Source organism: Barbus barbus, assembly GCF_936440315.1.
Source record: "Barbus barbus genome assembly, chromosome: 16".
NCBI classification, from domain to species: Eukaryota; Metazoa; Chordata; class Actinopteri; order Cypriniformes; family Cyprinidae; genus Barbus; species Barbus barbus.
Genome location: NC_136744.1, coordinates 1644641 through 1663590, shown reverse-complemented (window position 1 = coordinate 1663590; position 18950 = coordinate 1644641). Strand labels below are relative to the sequence as shown.

Genomic DNA, 18950 nt, shown 5'->3' with positions numbered 1-18950 from the left:
CCAGCCTAAAATAAAAGTCCTGTTTATTTAAAACACGGTATCAGTCGAATGAATGCTTTGCTTCGTTCATTTATCTTCTATACATTCTTGGAATATCATAATTATGATCTGAACATTAGTTTAGATATTTTGTACATTGAAGTATTTTTTTTTTACTCAAATGAACTTTTTATTTTTTATAAAACCACACACACACACATATATACCATTTTTTTTTACACACCTTACAAGGGTGATCGGCGAAGGGGTCGCACATTTAAGAAGGTCCTTCAGCTGTCACAAGCTGAGGGTGGATCTTAAAGCGTACATACGTGCTTAGTAAAGGACCGATGCCGTTTTTGTCACAGCTGAGCACGGAGACGCATCCAGATGCAGCGGCGGGTTGAGCGGGTGTCTCCGCCGACCCGGTGGCGGTACCGGTACTGCAGGTTCCAGGGACGCAGGTGTTCACGGCCTCGATTGCTGTATCAGTATCAGCGGCAGTAGAATAAATATTAGAAGTGTCAACGTTAGAGACCTACACGCTTTTTATTGTGGGTTTATTAAAAAATTTAGCGTATCTTTGCAGAAAGCGGGAAGAGGACGAGAAGAGAGTCCACTCAAGCCATACTTTGAGATTCGCGAGTTGTGAGAGTAGGTTTTTTTATTTATTTTATTTTTTTACATTAATTACAAATAATTTAGCCTTAACATACTCATTAAAATAAGATAATGCAAATAAAATGAGACAATCTGAAAATATTTTTGTATTCATAGATCTGACAAAATCGATTGGCTCTGATCTGCCCCCCCCCTGCAAACTCTGCATTTGCTGTATGTTCTCCTGTAACTCGTTTAGTTTGACAGAATCCCTAAGCCTTACTGATGGTTATTACTGCTGTAGCAGAGCTGCATTATGTTACTAACTCACCTTTAAAGAACAAACACAACTACAAACCCAGTGGCTCAAAAGAGTGAGTTTAGTTTGTTGTTGTTGTTTTTATTTTTATTTTTGTAGGTGTTGTTTTATAAGAGACTAAAAATATCTAATAGTGATGTTAAAGTATTATAGAACTGTAAAAAAAAAAAAAAAAGTCTTGCAAAGATTCTGTAAAAACTTTTTGTCAACTTCATGCAAACCTCAACAAAATATTAATATAAAACAGATCAACGCTGTACATCACAAAACAAGCTGCAGCCAAATGCTTTATTCAGAAAGGCATGAATAATGATTTCAAAAATAAGCAACTTAAATCTAAACACTGTCAAACAAGCAGCATGAAGATCCTGTGAGCTCTTTTTGGCTGCGGAGATGAAGCAGCCGGTATTCTGTAGGGTATAGTGTGCTGTTGTTGACATGATGCAGTACTTTCACTGGGGTGTATTCCAGAAAGCAGGTTATGTGACATACCCAGGTAAGTTTGAGGATAAGCGAGCAGATAACCTCAGCTTTCGGTTCCAAAATCGGAGGTTACTTTTAGAGTATGTAAGTAACCATAGTAACTTGCTCTCTGAAGATAACCTGCTCCGGAGTATGTTCTGTTCCAGGGTTAGTTCACTTCAGTGCTATCAGTGCACGCCTGACATACTGACCAGCCTTCAGTGGGCCTGACAGATAACACACAACATTATATAATATTACATTATATATATATATAAAGCGCTAATATAAGTAATAAATAAGCTAATATATTATTCTAATATGGTTATTTTATTGGCATATATAACAGTTATTTGTATAAATTATAAAACACTATGACCAGGTAATGTTTAATTTATTATATTATATATACTTATTACATTTTATATTATCATCTCACACATGGATTGGCATTTTCTATAATAAAAATACATATCTGATATGACTTAATATATAATTAGCATCAAACTAAACATAAGTCATATTCTCAAGGATTAAAGATTAAACGGGGAAAAAATTATTACACAATCATCAGTTAGGTGTGGATATGCACTAAGCCTAAACGACCATTGAACAAAAGAAGAAGAAGAAACAGCATGGTGTGCTTTTTCTTAGTCCGTTTCCATAGTGACTCGTCGATTCGTCGCTCTGTTGAGAATGTCTTGAGTCTTAACCAGGAACATACTCTGTGTTGAATGAACTTACTCCTGGATGTGTTTTTGGAACCACATACCTCGAGGAAGCAAGGTTTGGGGTTAATCAACCCGAAGTTCAGGGTTTAGCTGAAGGTAAGTTAACTGTGCTTTCTGGAATACACCCCTTCGGAGCAGCAGCAGTACATATGTCTTGGCGACAGATCTGCTTTTTTGGCGGGGTTGTTCTTGTTTTAGCTTGTATTGTCCCTTCCATGTCTCCTGCTTTGTGGGGGGTTATTTCATGTATGTTATATGTGCAGCAGCAGTATTTCTTACATGCTCACAGCAGCATGTTGTGGATGTATTGGCAGTAGCAAGTCTCGGTACTTGCTCTGCAGCAGCATCAGCAGCATAGATCTATTACACCAAGACCAAATACTTTAATATTGTCATGTACATTACCATGCCAATCCCTCAGAGAGTTGTCATGACAGAAATACTTTTGATTGCTGTTTTACAACTAGATAAACAGCATTCAGCAGCAGGGTAGCAGGGCCTTGCTAACCAGAAAACCCTTGGTTAGGATTAGCTTGTGAAGATGACACAGGCATATTCAAACAATAGCCAACACGGATGAGTTGTGTGAAATGATGTAAACATTACTCACCTATTGTGGTGGATTTGTATTAGTCGAAAGATGAATTAATCAAGTATAATTAAGGTTAAGTTAGCCATTTATATATCAAATTATTCTCCCATTATAATCATATGCGTGTGTGTCAGAGGTCAGCATGAATGTCAAGTGCAGACCCTCAGAATAGGTAACAGCTGTAAAAGTGCAAGAGGGGCTGCTTTCCCTTCTATATACGTAAAGAAAACAGCCTAAAAAGGTGAAACCATATATGAAATGTATTGAAGACGCCTAGAAGAAAAACTATTTAAAGAGAACGCAGAATACATTCGGGAGAACCTTTCTGCAGAAGACTTCTCGGCTTTATTTTCTTGTTTTAATAAAGTCTATTTCCTGGCATCGAAACCCCAAGACTTTGAGAGTGATTCTTCATAAAATAGGCGGAAGCCACCACACTATCAAGAAGAAACGACGCAACCTCAGCGCCTGCTTCCAGGCCTTCCCCTCCTGGAGTTCTCTCCACTGCTGGAAAGCTGTTCTACCTCTTGCCTGATCATAACTCTTTTTAATGTTTTGTTTCTCTGATAGTTTCCTCTTTTTTATGTGTCATCTCTCTCTCTATCTATAGTCTAATATCCGTCCTGTGCACTCAAATTGAGCGCTCTCTTCTCTCTCTATCATTACAAGACTTGCCTCCTTACTGCTGATTGGCTACAAGTGTGTTTTGGGACTCGGTCCGACACTGTGGGCAAAAGCGGTTTTCAAATATTGCTTAGTGCACCTTTAAAGAAAAGCAGTCGTAGTTCCCCTGCTGTCTCAACAAAGCCTCCAATGAGTGACAATCACTAAAAACATACCATAAATACTATGAATATGATTCAGTATTATGCGATTGCTGACAAATTACCAACACTGATCTAGGGACTGTCCATAAATATTGTCAGAATATAGAACAACCATACTCCACATGAAAGCTGAAGTGAATGTTTTAAAGTGTCAGAGAGGTATGAAGCAGTAGAGATGAGAGTGACCGAGACCAGAAGAACAAACAGGCTTTTATTATACACAGTCTTCTTAGGACAATATAACTTCATGAAACCACATAAATAATGGTAAATGCATAAGTGTAAGTAAATAACCGTTCTAAGCTATCACACACTACAGAGGCCCTTAAAAAGCCCAGAGACTGTCACATGCACATCAAGTGTCTTGTGGGCAAATAAATTCTCCTCTGCTTGCCCCAAAAATATCCTAGTGCACACTTGACAGTCTCAGGGCTCGTGAGTAAATGTATGTTTTGCAAACATTTGTCAGACAGGTGCAGATTATCTGTATGTATGCACATGTTCCCATATTTGTACAGTCCCATATAAATCTAAAATGGGTCAGAATTGTAAAGTGCAGCAATATTATAAGACCATTAAAGATATTAAAATACTCTGGAAAAATACATTTATATATAAATTTGCATTATTCTCACGGTTAATAAACATTTGTTTACTTGATGGTACAAGATGTATGGCATACTGGAGTGTGAATTCTACATGAGAAATAATTACAATAATAAAAAGAAATGTGATTGCATCGTAGCAGGCGACACGAACACAGTGATCCGCGTCCTCCATCATCACTGTGTCGCGCAGCTTGACTGCTTCACCGACTCAGCCTCAATCAGCTTCTTCTCAATTTCCACCTTCAAGACACAGAGTAAATGATTTAATATTTTTGCAAAAAGAGCCAATGCTGAAGCAGTACCACGCTGCACATGATTTGTGAGGTTTCCGTACCTGGCAGTGGTAGTACGCCCTGCTGCTCAGGTGTTTCTGCGGCTGAACGTCACTTTCGATGCCCACAGATTTCACGCGCGTGTGGGACGCCACCGCATCTGCCACCTCACACTCAACCCTGACAAACGGGAACCAGTCGGCGGGAATCTCCTGATCTGACGCCAGCTCCAGCTTACACGCCAACGACTGAGGCTGCTCCAGAGCTACGGAGAAGACCATCACAAAACCTGTGAGATTTACCCACACTTGAATGACCAAATAAGACATGTTCCATTACTCTGAGCCTCCCCTGAGATGACCAGCATTGTGTTACTAGCAGCAGTAACAAACTATCAGTGAGACATCAATATCAAGAGCAGGGCCCGTATTCACAAAACATGTTATCTTATCACGAAGAGTTCTCCAAAATAGCAGGAAAAGTTTTTAGCTGAGAGTTTTTTCTTAAAACCTATTCACAAAGCTGCTGTGACAAACTTTTACTGAGGAATAGAGAGAAGTCTTAAGCTCAGAGTAAGGGGGAGGGGTTTACAAGCATGTAGACATTATGGATGTGCTCACAGTGATTGGCTGACAGTCTCTGTCACAGATTTATTCATAGAAATATTGCAGAGCACAATATGTTGCCATATTCAAATAAAGAGTTTAAAATGCAGGTTAAGTGTCACTGATAAAATAAAAAATGCATATATATATATATATATATATATATATATATATATATATATATATATATATATATATATATATATATATATATATATATATATATATATATATATAAACAGCCTTTTAATTAACGGAGTAGAATAATCATTGGCAGATAGTGAGACATCCAAACGTAAAGGAAAACCAAGAACAGATGTTACTTCTTGCCCAATTGGTTATGACAACAAGCATATAATCAAAGGAAAATATGGAGCTGGGATAAAAAAAAAAAAAAAAAAAAATTTAAAAGCACATTATAGTCAAATGTTTCTAAAATGTTCACGTTCCGAGGCAGATTGCTGGCAACAGCTATTTTAGGAATAGTTTGCGGCTTGGTCTTAGTGACCTTAGGGAGTACTCTTCACTACTCCTAACATGTCACAGATTTAGCTAGTAATTATTTTTTAATAATTTTGCTTTAAATTGGCGAGTTATGAGCTACTTTTAGCCTTAAGATGTTTTGAGAATACGGCTCTGATCTACAGACCTTATATATATATATATGTGTTGTGTGTAATGGTGATGAGGGGAACCCCAGCCAATAATACAGGTTCAGCAATCCAGTAAAAAACTAGATGGTTTCTAATACACTTCTCGTGAGAGAAATGCTATTTATCTGTGAAACACTAATATTGAGGGAAAATGAGGGAAGTCTAATTCATGTACACCAGGGGTGGGGAACGTTCATCCTGGAGGGCCGGTGTCCATGCAGAGTTCAGCTCCAACCCTAATCAAATACACCTGAAGCAGCTAAACAAGGTCTTCAGGAAGCAGTTAGGTATTTTTTCCCAGGTTTTTTCAGGGTTGGAGCTAAATTCAGCAGGAGAGTGGCCCTCCAGGATCAACGTTCCCCACCCCTGATGTACACAAATCAGTTCTTCTACACAGTTTTTCAGTGAACTAGTTCTGTTTAAATGTATATATTTGCTTATCTTTTTTTCCTATTAGTTTTATCAACATGTGCAAGTATTGCAATTTGTCCCAGATCAGCAGCAATTACTCAGCTCATAAAACATTAAGTAATTTTACAATGAACTATATTAAATCCCATTTACATCTCTTGGCTGGTCTGCCAGGTTCATACATAAAAAATGTAATACATGGATTTAGTATAAATCAAATCGGCATATGTGCGTTTTTAAAACTGTCATAAAATGAACTAATAAACCATAAAAGCTAATAAATAATAAAAAAAAAAACAAGTTTAACATTTCTTCTGTTAAGCTAATAACTCTTTCCTATCATTGACAGAATTTCCCGGCTTTTTGTGTTTTCACTGTTATATGGTAAGAGGAGCTATTACACATCTTCTGAAAAAGTATTGAACATCTGGATCAAAACATGGTGAAGAAGCAGCAGAAAAAAAAAAAGCGATCGCATGTGTGAGCAGATGCATCTGTAAAATAATGTGATCATCAAACATTAAACAGCACATAAATCAAAACTGCCCAACGTTACCGACTGAAATGTCGATGCATGAAGTGGTTGAGGGCTATGAAGCTTTGGGTGTGTTGATGGAAGCGATCGACTCCATCAATGTTTTGACAGCTTTAAAACCCCTGGCAGGGAAAGAGTTACAGCTACTGTTTGCTCCACTATTGAGCTCCTCGGGTCAATCCAAACACTCCTAGTATGAATTCACCATCAGTTTTCAGTTGTCGGTCATTTCCAAAAAAGATGTTCTCGGTTGTTAACCCAGCTCAATACAGGTTGGATATGCCCAAAAGTTTATCTAAGAATGTTACTGGTTTAATGAGTCACTCATCCAATTCAGTCTGACTTTGTTATCGGGTTTAAATTCTCTTAAATTAGAATTTAATCAACCCAACTTTTTTTATTTTATTTTATTATTTCCATCATTTCCTTCTGTAGTGTCAGAACACCTTGGACCTTATGATGTCTGCAATGCAGTGGAACACCAGTCATCTGATTCAATCTGCGATCTTGTAATGTATAATGTATATATTTTTCATTAAACTATGATAATATATCCACCACTGACATTCAAATGGGGAGTTGTGTTGTGTTTTCTTACCCACATTCTTGGGAGGAAGCCGCTCAATTCTCCAGACGACGGCACGATGCACGTTCTCATATTTGACCGTGCCAACAGACACGTGCATCACCGACTGAGACTCGGCCACATGCGCTGAGCCCAGACACGCATTTCTGTTCATGCGAGCCTTCAGAGACTTCTGCCGCAGCAGCGACATGCTGTTGGGCACTTTGACCCAGTCACCCGGGAACGGCACCTGAAGCACAATGTTTTCACAGACCGTCTCTGTAGGCGATGGGAAACTGAACAAGGTGTTGAGGAAGACCTGGAGCTCGACGCAGGCACCCTGCACAGTCACCTGGGCTTTAACAGAGAGTGGCGGCTCCACGCAGTGGAGCGACGCCGTCCTGTAGCGCACCAGCTCCACGCGACAGGCGTCCGGAGGACAGAACTTAATCAGTCGCTTGTCCACAAACTCTGCCTCTCTGACACACCGATGGAAATGGTAGTCTGCGATCTCCATCCAGACCTCCTCGTCCTCATCAGAGGCGTACACAGGAGCTTGTCTGAGAAGCCCCAGGTCATTCAGAGCCAGGAAACACTCCGCCGCCCCGTTCAAGAAGGTGAGACAGTGGATTTGTGTAACAGCCGTGCAATCGAGAACAGCGCCGTCCTTACTTTGACGCATCCAGACACGGTCAGATATCTGCAAGGACAGCTCCTGCTCTTCATAGTGTTTGTGCTGCTGGTGTGGCACTGGTAACCGCAGAAGTTCTTCTTCTATGGACACCAGCAAGTCCTCCAAGTCTCCGTATTCTGTGGTGCCAAACTTCAAGAGTTGCTCAACTTCTGGTTCGTGGGTCACCTCATGTTTGGGGTGATAGCGTTTTCTCTCAACGTACGACACATGCTCGACCTTCAGCGTGGCGATCTTGCGCGGCTCGCCGTAGCTTTCGAGCTTCGGACCCGAGAGAGCGCAGTAGGCGTGAAGCTGGAACTCTTTAAAGGGTTTCTCCAAGCCCTTTTCATAAAAGAGCTGTAGCAGCGCTCCGGGCAGCAGCTGCAGGTATATGGGACCCCACTGGCGTGAGGACATGCGGTTCTTCTTCTCTGGGATCCGAAGCATCAAGGACCAACCGTGTCTCCTCTGACTGAGGAACAATCCCTGCGGCACGAAGGTGGGTGGAGTTCTGTTCATCGCTTGGTCTTTCACAGCACCTAAGCCTGAAGGTCGCTTCTCGTTTTCCGCTTTCCCATCATCACCTTCCTGCTGGTTCTCCTCTGTTCTCAGCTGTTCTAGTTTATGGCATATGTAGGAGTAAGAGTACTGAAGGTGGTCTTGAGGCGGCTCGTTGCCGTCCTTGGTACGGATGAAGAAACGGGGCAAACTGGGTCCAGAGTCGGAGTCAGATGATGAGGTCCAGGACACTCGTTTATGCTCAGCTTCCTCCCAGAAGGGGTTAAAATGGCCTGGCTCATCATAGGGTGCATTCAGAGAAGCCGAGCCTTCAGGCAGTTTCATGGAGTCTCTCTGAGAGAAGCTGGACAGACCGCCGGAGAAGTCCGGCTGCTCCTGAGGAGCGTAGCGCAAGGGAGACGGACCCGCAGGAGTCAAACCCACCGGAGTGTGCAGAGGAGTGTTGCTAGGCACACATGAACTCCCATTGAGGCTGAAATCCATGGAAGGGGATTCGATGGCAGAGCTGAAGCTCCATGATTCACTCCCCAGGGATGGCAGAACAAGCTTCAACCCGTTGGGCCGAGGTACTGAACCCGAGTTTGATGTAGAAGAACGCAGGGATTTCTGGGGTGAGGAGAAGGTCGTCCCTTCATCTTCAAACGTAACCCAATTGGCTGGATGATTCGTGGAGCACATTGCTTTACTCTTCTTGGGTGCACAATCTTCTGCAGAAACAGAAATAGGCAGACACTAATAAGGTACTTCCAAATCTGAATGAGTTTCAAACCAGCCTGATTGTTTCACCTATATGTTGAACACACACAGATCATGTGTTGAATAGTGGACACACAGGATGCTCTGATTCTGCAGAGAGAGGGCACACAGACATTATTATGGGATGCATTAATTATGGGGCGTCTCAGTTGAAAGGGTAGAAACATGGGCTACATTTGACTCTTGATTTTTCAGATGCATGCATCAAAACAATGCCCTACCACGCATCAAAGCAGCCAAAGCAGCACAGTCAAGAATAACTTAAAGAGGTTGCCTGCATTTACTAAACTGTGGACCTCTGACTCTTGTTGCTGATTTGAATGTTGATGCTTCCCATTTTAAGCGGCTTTTCATTTTTAACCAGAAATGTGCACTCTTTTCTGATGTTCATTTAAGTTTTCCTTGTCTTTTTCCCGTGTCACTTGAAATGTTTCCATTTTGAATCGTTGTTACTAAAGGTGAGACACGTGAGGAAAAATATAAACGATCAGTTGTGGTACTATTGTGTCATAAATCACATACCATTTATTACTGAACTTTCTACCATCCATTACTGGAAATGAAAATTCTGGTTGATAAGTCCAGATCTCAAAGTTTACACTTGCTTTTATTCCGTGAACTGGATTTTGGGATGCACGCTGTCTGTGAAAGTTTGGCCAGGACCGCTTCCAGAATAAATCACATTAAGGCATTTTTGTCCCGTCCATTGCTTTGGTATTCATGGTGTTAATCATTGATATTCCGAGAATGAATCCAGCATAAATATGCGGATGTCATGCCCGAAACGTAGCGGCATGCATGTGTCTGAAAAAAAACGAAAAACTTTAATACAAATTCCAAATGAATTATAGCCTAGAAAACACACAAAGCGTGCTCCCATTATCATCACTAAGCATTAGCATCACTCATCTTAGTTCATTGCAATCTCACAAAGTTCCGTTAAAATCAATGAAGCTCTCTAAACTACACGATGAATATCTTATTTACATCACGTCTGCACTTATGAGATGATTCACGAGCATGCAAATCCCCGGCGCTTTCAGCGGTGAATGAATTTTGAAAACTCTTTTTCTGATTGGCCATTGCGTTGAAGAAATCAGCAGATGTGTCTGTGATTGGCTACATTGCTTAATGCCGCAAAAACACATTGGATAGCTTGCCAGATCTTTAATTGCTTGTACTTTTGTTTGAAGGTATTTAGCACCATCTAGTGCCCCCGTACAACCGGGCCTGTGCTGACATTGGGGATTCCATGACTAACGAAAGTCTAGCATAATCTCGCTCATGGGTAGAAATATTGAAGGCTGCAGCTGAACTTAAAAAAGCAAGCAATAGTGGGAGTCTCTTTGACTGGCTCCAGAGCTTCCTAACTGTCTTGTGCATAACAGAATCTCTTCACATTCCTCAGGGACAAATGAATAAACACAGGAAACACCAGCCCTTCGCCCTGCAGCACATTCACACACGTGTGTGTGGCGTTATATGACCCTTTACACATCCAGGGTGTCAAACCTTGCAAACAGAAATGCTTGTTTATATTGTTGTTCATGTAGTACTTAATATTCTGCATTATCGGCCAGTTCATTAAAGGGGTCCTATTATGCTTTTTCACATTTTAAACTTTAGCGTGTAATGTTGCTGTTTGAGCATAAAAAAATCTGCAAGACTACAAAGCTCAAATGCCACTCTAAAAGGAGATATTCTCTTTAACAAAACACTTTTCCAAGAACTACAATAAACGGCTCGTTTGGACTACAGCGCGCTTCTTCCAGATATTGTGAAGTCACAATGTCACTGCTTTAAATAATCCCCACCCACGGGCGTGTCCTGGTTGAGCTGTGCTGGAGAAGATGATGAAGAGGAGCTGCTTAGTGCGGCCCAAGGACACCACACACTATAGGAGCAAAACGGTTCATTCTAGAACTTTCCTTATGTTTGTCTTATAAGATTTTAAAAATCTTGTAGTGTGTACCCAGCATTAGTAGCTTCCTGTCACCATGGCCAAGAGACACTGTTTCTTCCAGCCTAGTTCACAAACCAGATTTGGCCTTCCAAATCTGGACAAATTTAATTATAACATGGTTCTTGGACATTATAAATCTACGTGTATTCGGGATTACATCATCAGAGTTAAAAAATTAAGTGCTTGTAATTTGTCCTCAGTTTCTTTATAATCAAAGGGCCTGTTTACACCTGGTCACTTCATGCGTTTCTCTGGTCAGATAGCCATCCGATCATGAAGACCAGGTGTAAATGCCCTCTGAAACGCTTTGAGGCAGATTTAAATCCGATCGCTCAAATCACTTCAGGAGGTGGTCCGGTAACTGATTACGTGTAATCTGGATTACTAGTCAAATTCAAATAATTAAGAATTTGTAATTAGATTACATTTTAAAATACTCGTAATCAGACTTCAGTTACTTTTTTATTGATTACTTGACATATTATTCACACAACAGCAATATGTTATTCAAAGTGTATTGATTGTGTCTCCGACATTGCTTCCGGCTTCGCTACTGTTCGGACGCTCTTGCTCCCTGTTTCTGTACTTTTCTCTGATTTTACTTTAGCAGATCAGCACAGTGCTCAGCTCAACTAAACTAAAAACTTTTCAGGACCGGAATAATACTACGAAAAAGAAGCCTCTTTGCCTCCCACTGCCTGCATTCCAGAGACGGAAAAACACTGCAGCTCACATTCAAACAGACGAGAAAGAAAATGCCTCGTGGAATCCACTTTCTGCATGAACTGCCACAGACTTCTTCAAGGGATTGCGGTTCATGAAACAAAGTTATTTGCTGGACTTCCAAAAGAGGCGGAACACACAGCAGACCGTCATCATGGACCCCCGCAGGATTCACGCAGAGATCAGTCATTAGTCCGGTGCTACACTGCATTTACAAACATCATTTCAGGTTTAAGAAGTGTTTCAACATTGCATCAGCTACTGATGAACATTCATTTTTATGTGAATTATCACTCAGTGGGTTATTTTATCATGCGTTACAATGTATTTGGAAGGCTTTTCTTTTTCAAACACATTAAAATGCACAAATTCAAATTATTTCTCATTTACATGTAATGCACGGATTCCCAAACTTTTTTTGTCAGCTGATCTCTTTAAACTATATTTAGTTATTTATTATTTAAGTATCATATTTGCATGTTCATAGCCCTCTGACATTGGTTAATGGCCATATGACATACAGGTAAACAAATAAAATGTGTTTATTTTGATTAATGCTAATTTAAAATGTCTTATTTTAAAAAAATATAGTTCACCCAAAAATGAGAATTCTATCATTTACTCATCCTCAAGTAGATCCAAACCTGTATGAATGGGTTTCTTCTGCTGAACACAAAGGAAGATATTCTGAAGAAAGTGGGAAACAGAGCAGTTCTGGGGCACCACTGACTTCCATAGGTTTTTTTTTTTCCTTCTAATACTATGGAAGTCAGTGGTGCCCCAAAACAGCCTGATTACAAACTTTCTTCAGAATATCTTCCTTTGTGTTCAGCAGAAGAAACACATTCATACAGGTTTGGATCTACTTGAGGATGAGTAAATGATAGAATTCTCATTTTTGGGTGAACTATCCCTTTAATTTCACATTTTTATGATTTAATTAATTATTAGCTTTTCATTAAACTCATTTAGGAAGCCCAGTTTGGGAAACCTTTACATAATATAATGTTTAATGCACTTTATTGTCGTCAATATCAACAAATGGAATATATTTTATTTTTCTTTGCATTTTTATATTAGTGTGGTACAAGATTATACCATTGAACTCTGTGATGATGATGTTAGGTCAAAAGTAATTGCATGATGTGTAGTTTATGCAGCATATGTCTCTCTTCTTCAGGTGTATAATGGCCAATCACAGTCTCCAGCTACAGCTGTGCACTCATCACTATAATCATCTTAGCAAACACCTGAGTGATGTCTTGCTGGCTGATCAAGGGTTATATTGCGTGTTCTTCTCCAGATCTGGTTCTGTTCAGAGGTCTGGTAATCCTGGCATCATCTAGTTCTGAGATGGTTTCACTAGACAATCTTTCACTGATGCAAAACAATTCAACATCATCAACTCGACAAACCGACTTCAAACAGACACATGTAGGAGGACAGAATCAAGTTCAGAGTGGAAATAAGTTAGAAAGCGCTCAGTGGAGATGCGGTCTCAGTTTGAGCACACTATTGAGGGAGTGTTCCTCAGCACGGGCTCAGATGAGAGCAGCTCGCGCTTTGTTTGCAGAAACTCTACAACTACACAAAACAACGACAAACAAGTGGAAACAGTGGTTGTGTGTGTGTTTCAGATATTTTGTCACCTCATGGTTTTAGATGAATGATCCGGTGCAGACGGTATTTTCTCAAAATGGCAGAAATACGTGGAGCGGACGCGATTCCAGCCAAAACATCCCGAACGGGAAGCGGATTGTGCTGTTCTCCTACTGGCCTTAATATTCATGAGCCACGGAGGAGCACCAATCAACCTCAACACACCCTAATTAATATTCACGAGATAAGCCTTCAGCGCCACATCAATGTTCAGAACCGCATATCCTCCTTCAGTAGCGTCAGCGCGACCTAATTAATATTCACGAGCTCACTGTAATATTCACGAGCTCACTGTAATATTCACGAGCTCACTGGCGGCGTCAGCGCGACCTAATTAATATTCACGAGCTGGTCCTCTGCAGCAAGTAGGAGCCGAAAAACTTCAGCTCCAAAAAAACAACAAAAAAAACTTTTTTTATTTTGTCTTGCATTTAGTCTTCTATGGTATGCATTATGTATATTTTTTTACAAATAAGCTTTTATTACATGAAATAGCTTCAATTATATATATATAACAAAAATTATATATATATATATATAAAAAAATGATGGGGGGGGGATATTTAGGAAAACGTTGCCATATGGCAACAGTGTACCACCATGGAAAATGTCCAAAAAAGTATTTTTTTCAATTAAATTTTCTTTTCAATTGAAATGCACATTTCTTTTAAAAACTGATGCATCCAATCTTAGTTTCCCTCAAAATCTGCCTGCCATGCACACAGACAGACATGTATGCGCGCGCGCACACTCATTGCTACGGTCACTGAAGGCTAACTCATCCTCATTGTCATCACACGGAGCAGCCAACTCTGCGCTCTTCCCATTGCCCTTTCAGTCAAATATTGCTGTATTCATTTTCTGAAAAGAATCATTTTCTTATTCATACATAAATACATACAATTATACTACAATAAACACTTCAAATAAATAAATTAATTAAAATAATCGTATTATTGATGTTACCATCTATAAAAAATCTCAATGGGGAACTTCCACTGTGGTACAGCATTGCCATATGGCAACAACATACCTATTTTTCCATAGTGGTACAGTTTTGCCATGTTGCAACATTGACAGTTTCTCAATTTACAGTAAAACTGTTAGACAGTGTTGATTTGTGAATAAAAATGTAATTTACTAACCAAAGATGATTCAAAAAAATCCCCTTGAGAAGAGATGTTCAGAAATGAGGTTAACAGAGCAATTCCTGGAGCACTTCAACAGGTGCCCTCCATGTGAGCGTGACAGTGGGGAAAAGTGTTTTGGGGGGACATTCAAATGTCATTTTACTTAAAAACAGCACATCATAGACTACCTTAAGGCCAGCCCTTTTAATTACTATATTGCAATATATTGTATTTTTTTCAGAATAACAAGGAAATAAGTAGAAATTAATTGTTGTCATATGGCAACTCCATAACATCGAGGGAATACACAGAGATAAACATTGGGCTCTGAAAAGAAGAAAAAACGAAGGCAAAATGGCTGAGTTTACAGCTTTATTGTCTTGATTTTGGTTGAATCCAGTACATTGTGCTGCTAAACAGATCGATATAAAGAGAAATAAGAGAGACTAAGATGAGATGATCATGACACTCATGCTGCCCTTCATCAGCTATCAGAGCATTCAAGAGCTGAATGGATTCAGTGACAGATTCACATCATACTCACTGCACAATAATCTGATATATGACTTCATGAACTCTAGACAACGACAGCAGATTTAGTGCATAAAAACATGGTTTATTTTCTGAGGAAATGAAGCAGGAAAATCACTGTGGATTCAATGTGTTCATTCACATGGACCCTTCTCATCCAGACGATTTCTTCAGTATGTGTGTTTGGAAAAAAGCACACGGGTTTACCATGATTTTACCTCTGAATAACTCACACACGCTTCTCTGCAGAATTAAAACAGACTTGTGTGTGTATGAGGCATGATTTCTCTAACAAAGAACATCTGTGTGAGGAGAAACAGATGCTGTAATTCCACCATTAAACACACACACGCGCACACCACACGCGCGCACACACACACACACACACACACACACACACACACACACACACACACACACACACACACACACAGCCGTGCTTCCTCTGGAGATCAGCTGCTTCCTGTCACATGTCTGGTGTTCGGTGTGGGAATGTTCGCCGTCACCGAGACAGACTTCTGTCCACATTATCGGCTCTTGTTCTTCTTTGAGTTTCCCTGCAAGAGTCCAGCAGAACAGAGCTCAGATTTCACTCAATGCCTCATTCAAACATCAGATTTAGCAAAGTTTCATAATTACAGATGAGTCTTTTAATCAAAACAGTGTTTCTATTAGGGCTGGGTATCGACACAATTTTCACGATTGCAATTCAATCTGATTCAGATTTAATTCAATATCGATTTTGGATTTATATCAGGTACAGTACATCTGTCAACTAATGCTGTAAGTTATACAGTAGAGTCAGTTGGTACTACATTACTATAATATTGAAGGTTAAAATGAACTGATTTGTACACAAACGAATGAATAAATGAATGAATTATGCATTTATATAGCGCTTTGTGTATTGCTGTACACCCAAAGAGCTTTACAGTCATGTTGGGGAAGGTCTCTCCTCGACCACCACCATCCTAAATTAGACTCAATTAATTAAAAAAAAAAATGTTATAATAATAAAGTGAAAGTGAAGTGACACACAGCCAAGTATGGTGACCCATACTCGGAATTCGTGCTCTGCATTTATCCCATCCAAAGTGCACACACACAGCAGTGAACACACACACACAGCAGTGAACACACACACACCGTGAACACACACCCGGAGCAGTGGGCAGCCAGTGCTGCGGCGCCCGGGGAGCAGTTGGGGGTTCAGTGCCTTGCTCAAGGGCACCTCAGTCGTGGTATTGAGGGTGGAGAGAGCGCTGGACATTCACTCCCCCCACCTACAATCCCTGCTGGACCCGAGACTCGAACCCACAACCTTTGGCTCACGAGTCCGACTCTCTAACCATTAGGCCACGACTTCCCCAATACAAACTACACAATTACAGTTACATTTCTACTCCAATTTGTTTTTAGAAATAGTACATTTTTAAATGGTAGTTATTATAAGAACTTAACAGATTTGTTCAAATATCAAAAACTAAATATTGAAGAACAGTAAAACTAATAAAGTAAAAATAATTAATATGCTATATGGTGCATTCAGCACAATTCTCCGCTCTAAAATGGATTTTCTAGCTGACTAAAATCACCGAATATGATTTTGAGGTAAATGAGACGTTACATGACATTGTTTACAAGCTGTTATACTGACATATTTCCGCGGTTGGACAGGATAGGGATTTTGGTAAGTCGTTTCTTTTAATACCTTCGGATGTTCATTCATGTTTATTTTGTGCTGTAATTGGTATTAAAGCGAAGTCATCAATCAGTTCGCGTGCGCCTTGCACTGCCACTTCAGTTGAACTGAGGTGCTACAGCGATCTGTCACTCCACATAAAACAGCGCCAAAACGTTAGCTTACTTGTGTAACCCCGATTCTCTGATAACATCCGTTCGGTGTCTAACTATGGGAATGCCTCAGCCATGACCGACCAATTATAGCATGGTTGTCAGACCAATCGCTGCAGTGATCAGGGAGTCCTGCCTCCCTGGTATATAACCCACTGCAGCCCGCTGCTGCATCTTTCTCTGCGTATCTTCTGTGCAGTCTGCAAGAAGAGTGGTGAGGTGAGATATCTCACTACTGTATATTTCGCTTCTGAAATATAAAAATGTGTGAATGATCTGAATGAAGTTTATTAAATGACAGGCACCATTCCCACCTCCAAGCACTTAATCAGCCAGAGATCTCTGTCACATCAAATCTATAATATCTCACAAACATGTGCAGTGACACCCAGCGAATAGAAACTCTCCTGAACAGTGCCCAGGAAGTACCCATTCCTCTGGTGGAGTGGGTGTGAATTCCAGGTGGAGGTTGTTAATTTGTTTCTTTGTAACACATTACAAATCGCATTTATCACCACTAACCTGAAATAGGTCTCTCTCAATAATTGTCAACCCAAGAGATGAGTGTAATCACTCTTCCTCTGATGAAGAAAAAGGCGGTGGAAAGAACGCTAACAATTCCACCAATATGTTTGCTCCTGTTGTGTGTCCCTGACCTCAGGAACAAAAGCCATATTAGTTCTTAGAGTAACTTTCGATCTGGAAAACGAAGAGCGGGGGTCTGGTTGCTTGGTGGATGAGATGAGTTAGAAGAAGGGAAGATAGCATCCTCCTCATCCTCCTGTAGTGGACAGCACATTCCAGGGCCCAGTTTATGGCGGGGCCCCTCTGATAATTCCTTATCGTCATCATCATCATCCTCCCCATCACACCCGCAAGGGCATCACCGAAGAGGGGGTCAGATCAGGAGCCTGATCAGGAGCCTCTAGGGGTGTGCCATATCATACCGTCCACGATAATATGGTATAAATTTTTACATGATAAAAAAAAAAAGTGTCATATCGCGATAATCAATGATATAGCGACGCAATGACGTATTTACTAGGGATGCACTGATTGTTCGACAACCAAAATTATTCGGCTGAAAATTAGCAAAAAGACCGAATGAATTGTACCGAACAATGACGTGACACAATCAAATAGAGGCATGCCCCAATGCAGCAAATATGACGGCAGTGTGGAAACATTTAAAACACTCTCACACGTCTGTCAGAGAAAGACGCAAAAATCATTACAAGCACCTACAGCGAGAGACTGTTTACTACTGCATCTCATGTCTCCAATGAGAAGAGGAAGGGGTGGTTGTTGCTGCTTACTGTATGATGATTAAAACCGCGAAATGGCCTTAAACAATTAAATACACTGCAGAACGTTGTTTTCTAATACACGCATGAATTGCATGCGTTCAAACAGCGGTGCAGGAGCTCGCGGGCTGTCTCGTTAGCCACTAGCCAGGTTTTAAAGTCCAAACCGCGAGGGGAATCTGCTCTGAAACTGTGTTACTTAGTTGCTCAGTAAAACTTTTATGATTTTTTACAAGGCATGTGACAATGTGATATGTAGAATAGAATAGAATTTCTTTACAGTCATTGTACACAAGATACAACGAAATTGCAGAGCTTCTGCATAAGGTGCATGGTACATAATAGACCAAAAAATAAAAAATAAATACACATGATACAAAGTGATGTACAATTAAAATATTTAAGCTAAGACAAAAGAATAAAGAAAATTAACACAGAAAGAGTTGCTTGTATATATATATAAATAAGTAATAATAAGCCACAGTTTGTCAAAATGATTATTGCATTAATATGAGGTAGACTTCTGGCTCTGAATAAAACAATTTGGAACGAGAATATAAAAAACATTGCACAAAAAGTGAAGATATTTCACTGGAATATAAGGCTGTACTGCACTGAAGGAATAAAGACTAAGAATGGAGATTGCACAGAAATATGATACACAAATACACATATTGTA

The 18950-nt window shown here is 40.1% G+C and overlaps 2 protein-coding genes across 12 annotated transcripts in view; both read right to left on the bottom strand.

Moving 5' to 3' along the window:
* Positions 1 to 3700: 3700 nt before the first annotated feature.
* Positions 3701 to 13766, bottom strand: LOC306882195 (stonin-1-like). 2 transcript variants are annotated; one of them, XM_079436673.1, is made up of 4 exons: positions 13443 to 13766; positions 7193 to 9058; positions 4453 to 4655; positions 3701 to 4358 (listed from the first exon to the last, which is right to left on the bottom strand). In XM_079436673.1, exons 2-4 carry the CDS (start codon positions 9027 to 9029, stop codon positions 4293 to 4295), a joined length of 2106 nt encoding a protein of 701 aa, XP_079292799.1. In that variant the 5' UTR covers positions 9030 to 9058; positions 13443 to 13766; the 3' UTR covers positions 3701 to 4292. The 2 variants fall into 2 exon arrangements, with proteins under 2 accessions (XP_079292799.1, XP_079292800.1); XM_079436674.1 differs by lacking the exon at positions 13443 to 13766 and having other exon boundaries at positions 7193 to 9092.
* Positions 13767 to 14938: 1172 nt separating this feature from the next.
* Positions 14939 to 18950, bottom strand: part of LOC306882059 (protein phosphatase 1 regulatory subunit 21-like) — a 54600-nt gene continuing 50588 nt past the window's right edge. For all 10 annotated transcript variants that reach the window (XM_079436496.1, XM_079436497.1, XM_079436501.1 and 7 more), the window contains one exon: positions 14939 to 15670. In XM_079436496.1, the coding sequence (XP_079292622.1) occupies positions 15641 to 15670 (30 nt within the window). In that variant the 3' untranslated portion in view covers positions 14939 to 15640. The remainder of the gene's footprint in view (positions 15671 to 18950) is intronic.

Excerpts from the sequence above, each read along its gene's own strand:
- LOC306882195 (XM_079436673.1), bottom strand. The coding sequence starts at position 9,029 with ATGTGCTCCACGAATCATCCAGCCAATTGGGTTACGTTTGAAGATGAA. Across the intron at positions 4,656-7,192 it reads GCTTCCTCCCAAGAATGTGG|CTCTGGAGCAGCCTCAGTCG; the intron begins GTAAGAAAACAC and ends TCTTCTCCGTAG. Across the intron at positions 4,359-4,452 it reads GGGCGTACTACCACTGCCAG|GTGGAAATTGAGAAGAAGCT; the intron begins GTACGGAAACCT and ends TGTGTCTTGAAG.